General features: G+C 32.4%; 1 protein-coding gene across 5 annotated transcripts in view; it reads right to left on the bottom strand.

Moving 5' to 3' along the window:
• Nucleotides 1–1,940: 1,940 nt before the first annotated feature.
• The window catches only part of LOC149794445 (uncharacterized), a 70,276-nt gene continuing 66,216 nt past the window's right edge, over nt 1,941–6,000 (bottom strand). For all 5 annotated transcript variants that reach the window (XM_089968690.1, XM_089968693.1, XM_089968692.1 and 2 more), the window contains 2 exons: nt 5,498–5,577; nt 1,941–3,411 (listed from right to left, as the gene is read on the bottom strand). In XM_089968690.1, coding sequence (XP_089824816.1) covers nt 3,200–3,411; nt 5,498–5,577 — 292 coding nt within the window. In that variant the 3' untranslated portion in view covers nt 1,941–3,199. The remainder of the gene's footprint in view (nt 3,412–5,497; nt 5,578–6,000) is intronic.

The raw sequence follows: 6,000 nt of genomic DNA, 5'->3' as shown, positions 1-6,000 counted from the left end.
TACTTTCTGCATCCTAAATTTCCTCAAAATTTACTTTCTTACTAACTTCTGCTTATCAGTATTACATTGATCCACACAGCGAAACTGTATTATAATTTCGACTATATTTCCAACAGAAATCACATTCTCCTAACTGCACTCAAAACGAAATGAAAGTGATACTCCCTAGCAAACAATATTCAATCCTTCTAATATTTTGAGAATTTCAGCATTAAGATTCCAAATAATCAATGACTGAACTGCAACACGCAAGCATGTGCGTGAAGATCAGTCCCTCCAGTCACATGTACATCATATGGAATTGACCCAGCTAATAAATCCAGTCCATCACAACTAGAAAAAGAGAATTTAGATGGATCAACCGAAAAACAAAACCCCTCCATTCCAGACCAGATGAAAAAGTTGTTTCAATGCTCATTCATTCACAGTATGACTCTAAATTTCAATGTTATGTACAACAAAAGTATATTTTAAATGAGCAACTGAGCATGTGAGCAACTTCAAAAGTCAATGGGCAGTGCCATGTGCCCATTAATACTGTTACTGTGCACTGTTGAACCTATAGTTCTTTATTTACTTTGGAATCCAGCATAAATTTAGTTACTTTGTTTCTGGTAGCATGTTCTGTTTATTATTCAGTCTTATTTATAAAAGCAAAATAAGTATAATAAAAAGGTTACTACATTTGTATGGAAAAATATGATCTCCTTTTTTCTGAATAATACTTCACTCCTAAATGTCATACAGTATTCATATTTTCCCATACAAATGCAGTAACCTACAAAAGTCAGTTAAAGACAGGGATTAAAAATTGCTGACATAATGGCAAAATCATTGGCTGTGATTAGGAAGAGATGATCTGTTGGCTGGCCGAGTTTTGTGTCAAGGCTGGAAAGTGTTTTATTTCATGGAAACAAAGATAGCCAGTCATCTTGAACACATTGTAACTGGCAAATTAATAGTGGCCCTAATGCAGACATGTGAAATTTATCTGAAGTGGTCAGTCCTATCATAAAAATTAGTGATTTGTTAATACTGGTGTTTATGAATTTTTTCCAAACTTTAACAAATAATAACGAGGCTTAACTTTCACTTGGCAAATCAGACAAGGTCAGTTCTGTTCTGTTCTATACATGTTCAGCACTAGATTGCAAACATCTCCAATTTATCGTAAGCGAATCAGATATGAATCATTGGATAAATTAGTGTTTTCTCATGATTGGTGATATAAGACTGATATATCCTGCAAATTATGAGATGGTTACATGTTCAGCTACCCACTATTTCTTTTTAAGATAAGTGTGAACTTGAGCAAACAAAATTAATCATCCTCAACTTGCTTCTTTCTTCTAATCCAATATAACTTTTGTGACAAGGCATTAGTTAATATTTTATAAAATAGAAACAATGTTTACTCCCTGTCTGTAAATGTTTGACTTTTTTATATTTGTCTCTTCTGCCAAAATGAATTTAATTATTCAAATATACTATCCTATTTAAAATCCAAATACATTCTTTAAGTAAACTCGTCAATATAAATTTATTTATACTGTATTGGGGGTGGGGGCAAGCTGGCCCTAAAATCAGCTTTCCAATGAAAGGAATTGACACATGCATGTGAGCTCAGCTCAGACAAACTCTTCTTAATTTCTTTCAAGTTAAGGCCTTATAAATGTACTTGTTCATCAATCATAATAAGCTAATTAATGTAAAATTTTGCTAAAATCAAGATTAGCAGAAAATAATCACTAGACATGAATACTTTATATTGACTCATAGACTGGTGGCCCATAAATAGACGGACATAAATGTTAATATGTGACTAACTCATACAGGGTACTCCCAAATCTCCCATAATATATGACTCATGCATGCTGGTGGAGGATCTCTCTAAAATCAATCAACTGAAAAAATCTATTAACTGGAAAAATGCATGCCTGTATGCTTGTATGTACTTTAATATGTTTTCTATGGACATGCATGTATCCATATACATGTCTGTAACCACAACTCGATGGAGACACAAGGATGAACATGTTGTAATATTTTACTTCAGCCATAGATTCTGAAAGCATTTACATTTTAAGTTTAAATTGTTCTGAAGATATGTTAATGCATGTACATAAGAGCAGCATTTCATGACAAATAAGTACAATACTGGCTATACAGTACTGAGTACATTTAAGTATCCCGAAAAATGACACAAGTAAACAATATAACATCCATTGCTTAATGAAGGCTCAAATTATGATCAGACCGGAACAAAAAAATTTATTCACAAAATTCATGTGGACACAGACAAAAAAAAGACATAAAAAGGTGTACAAAGGATTACTCTTTAAAAGACATCAAAAAGGAATTTACATGAAGTAGGGCATTAATGTTTCTTAGATTGGATACATTTTTAATTACTTTTTAACTGCCAAAATAGGGATTTTACTTGAAGTAGGGCTTTTTTTTTAACCGATTGATGTTGCATTGCTTACTGGGTTTTTGTGGACATCTCCTTATGTAATGTACATAATCCTTTTTCTTTTAAAAGCAAAACAAATCATATACATATATTGTTATCCAATACAAGAATCCTCTGAGAAAAACAGTTTTGTGGCACCAAATCTATTTGATACTGACTTCATGTGCAAACATATTCACATGGGGCATACATCCAAAGCAAGACTATTATATTTTTTTATAAAGTGCAAAACGTGATAGGAGAATATAGTCAAGTTCTTACTCCAGATGCATGTGCAGTATTCAAACCAAGGAATTGTGGTAGGAAATGGAATAAAGCACTTTTTATTTTATTGAGAAAAATCGCTTACCAATACTTCAACACATTTTAACAAACATGAGGGCACAAACAATTTGTTGGTTTGTTCATGGACTGCCATTGAAGTATTAACCTGCATTCATGAACCATAGCAGGTTCACTTCTGCGATGCTACTGTAACCTCATTAAACAGACTTTTTCACAGATGTTTGGAATCTACTTAAGATGAACTGAATTCATGCTTACTGTTAATGTTTCAATATATTTCTGTGAATTCTTTTTCTAAACTGGACACACATGATTTTAGAAGAACTTAATCAATACCTAAGCAATACATTTATCAACCATTATCCAACCAATCATTGAACAAACTTTAGCAACAACAAAACATACCAGTCACAAAGAACAATGAAAATAATTAAAATCTAATTAACGACCTTCAAGTTCATCCAAAACAATTTTTCTTAAATGTGTTTTCTGAAATTCTGTTAGTTGATCATATGCACTGATAAAACAAGAACGCCGATTTAAGGTAGACAACTCATGTTGCCTTGTCACAGAGGCCAGGTCTTCATTGTACAATTTTGTGGGGTCTAGCTGCTTGGAGTTTTGATCTCTCACGTAGAAAATTACTATTTTTCCTGAAATTGAAAATATTTATATCAGTAATGACATCAACATTTTCAAACATGAAATTTAAGTAAACAATATAGTAGTTTAAATATTCATCCTGTACTTTGAAGGTGTTATTCTTTATCTTGGATATTTTTAGTAAATAAATAATTTCTGCATTGCTTTAAAAACCAAATGGAAATAAAACAATATTTGTGTTTCAGCAGTGATTTTTGTTTTTGATTTGGAATCATTTTTAATCACATAAACATTTATCTTTCAACAACATATTGTTAAAATCCTGTCATCTAACAAAATATTTACAGAATGGTTTTGAACATGGCCTAATGTGTCCATATCATAGTCTCTGTGACTGCCATATTACGTTCTAATGTGGAGTAATTACTCAATCATCTAACAAAATATTTACAGAATGGTTTTGAACATGGCCTAATGTGTCCATATCATAGTCTCTGTGACTGCCATATTACTTTCTAATGTGGAGTAATTACTCAATCATCTAACAAAATATTTACAGAATGGTTTTGAACATGGCCTAATGTGTCCATATCATAGTCTCTGTGACTGCCAAATTACGTTCTAATGTGGAGTAATTACTCAATTTATCTGAACAAAAATATAATATTTTTGTTATAATAAAAAGTACACTTTCATACACTGTCTTTCACTACCATTTTAGACACATTCTTGAGACTGGGGAATGTTATAAACTATTTAACAATATTAATGCAAAACATTACGGCAGAATATCTACAACTTCTAAATAGGCTGTAGCTATGTTTGAATGATTTGACCACATTTGTCACTTGTTACCATATTGCAAATTTGTTTTACTAGAAACTGTTTTGAGTCAATAAAAAGGTTAGAAACAGTAATGTATAACAGTAAGTCTATAAATATGATCAAGTTAACACTCTTCTAGTATAATGTACTTATGAAAATTGTGCAACAAAGGCTGAAAATGTAACAGTTCATGGAAAGTCATGATGTATCTTATGTTTAATGCTTTTGAGTGTAGATTTTATTCCAATACTCCCAGCAATTTTCACTTTGAACAAATCAGGAAAAAAAGCTGAATTCACATATGTATTAGAATTTTCCAATGGACATATAGCTGTGAATTATGTGACTTATGTTGTTATCCTTGGTTTGTTCGTAACTGAACTCTCAGCACTTTGTTTGGCTATTTCATGACATGGAAATGAGAGCTCAGTGCCTTTTTCAAGGACGCACAGAAGAAACTAGGTTGAAAGCCTAGTTTGACCAGTCAGGCTTGGTAATATTTTAAAGTTAATTCTCACAAGGAAGTTGTAAAAGTTCCTTCTAGTTTTGAATGTCATAGTCTGGGCGCATTCTTAGATCCAATGTATAACGTGAAAGCTTTAAAAAAAGACAATGAGGTACAGTTTCTTTGAAAAAAATAACCTTAAGAAAGACAGAAAAGAAGAAGGATGAAAAAAGGAGAAAGAAAAAAGTTCAACAAACAAGAAGACTAAGGCCTACACATCAAGAATAATATCAGAATACTGTTTTAAAATGTGTGACCTTGACCTCAATGTGAAAAAGTTCAGCATGCATGTCACAAACTGGTTCATCTTAGATTGATAATGATGCATCCAAAGATGAAATAAAATCTATCAAGCGGTGTGGAAAATATAAGCATATGAAAAAACTTGAATCAAAACCTTGATAAAGATTTTCAATGACTTGAGTCAGGGGTCTCAAGAAGGAACCAAAGGAATGCAGAATGGATGGTGTTCCTTTCCGAATAGTTTATGTCAAGAATGATAATATTCTATCATAGAGTGTAGGAAATATTAGTAAATGTAAACTTTCAGCAAAATTACAATGCAAATTGTGTATGACTGGAATGTCCCAGACTACATGTCAAAATGGGTGTACAAGCTTGTCACAAAATGAACTGCCCTAGCTTCATACTGAATCGTACCAAGAATGACAAGAATCTATGGTTTAGAAAATATATGCAAATGAAAAACTTAACCCATAACGTTAACAAAATGTTGACATGTGAAGAAAAAGCAACTCTCTCCTCACACTTCACGCTAAATTGGGCAAGACAAAAATAACAACTACCTCTCATTTTCTGTACTGCCTGAACTGTGGTCAGCCGGAGGTCACCAAGTCCCAATGTGGGGTCCTCAAGGATGACGTTTCTAAGGATAAAAATGGAATTAATGTCTTAAACATCAATACCACGAAATATTCCAAAAAATGTGCCCATTTCATCTTTAGATATTTATTTCAACAATAGTTCTTGAAGAAAAAAAAACTTGCACTTTGGGATGAACATGTGTCATGTATCAGAACTGGGTCACTGTGACCCACTTTTCAAGACTTATTACATAACTGGTTTCCTTGCACATATTCTTCTTCTAGTGCCTATTAAATTATAGTCTTTTGCCACCCAGTTAAATAATGGTACATTAATGGATGGACTTCTGTCATGCACTAAAACTACACCACTTTGACCTTTTTCAATTAGTAATTCAAAGTTGTTTAAATTTTGTATACATCATCCCTTTCTGGACTATGTTACAACTATATGGTCACAAACTTAAGTAACAGAAACGAAGCAA

Source organism: Sinohyriopsis cumingii, chromosome 8 (assembly GCF_028554795.1).
Source record: "Sinohyriopsis cumingii isolate HCF-2022 chromosome 8, ASM2855479v2, whole genome shotgun sequence".
Classification (NCBI taxonomy): Eukaryota; Metazoa; Mollusca; class Bivalvia; order Unionida; family Unionidae; genus Sinohyriopsis; species Sinohyriopsis cumingii.
The sequence above is the reverse complement of the archived record's forward strand: the minus strand, read 5'-3'. Positions and strand labels throughout refer to the sequence as shown.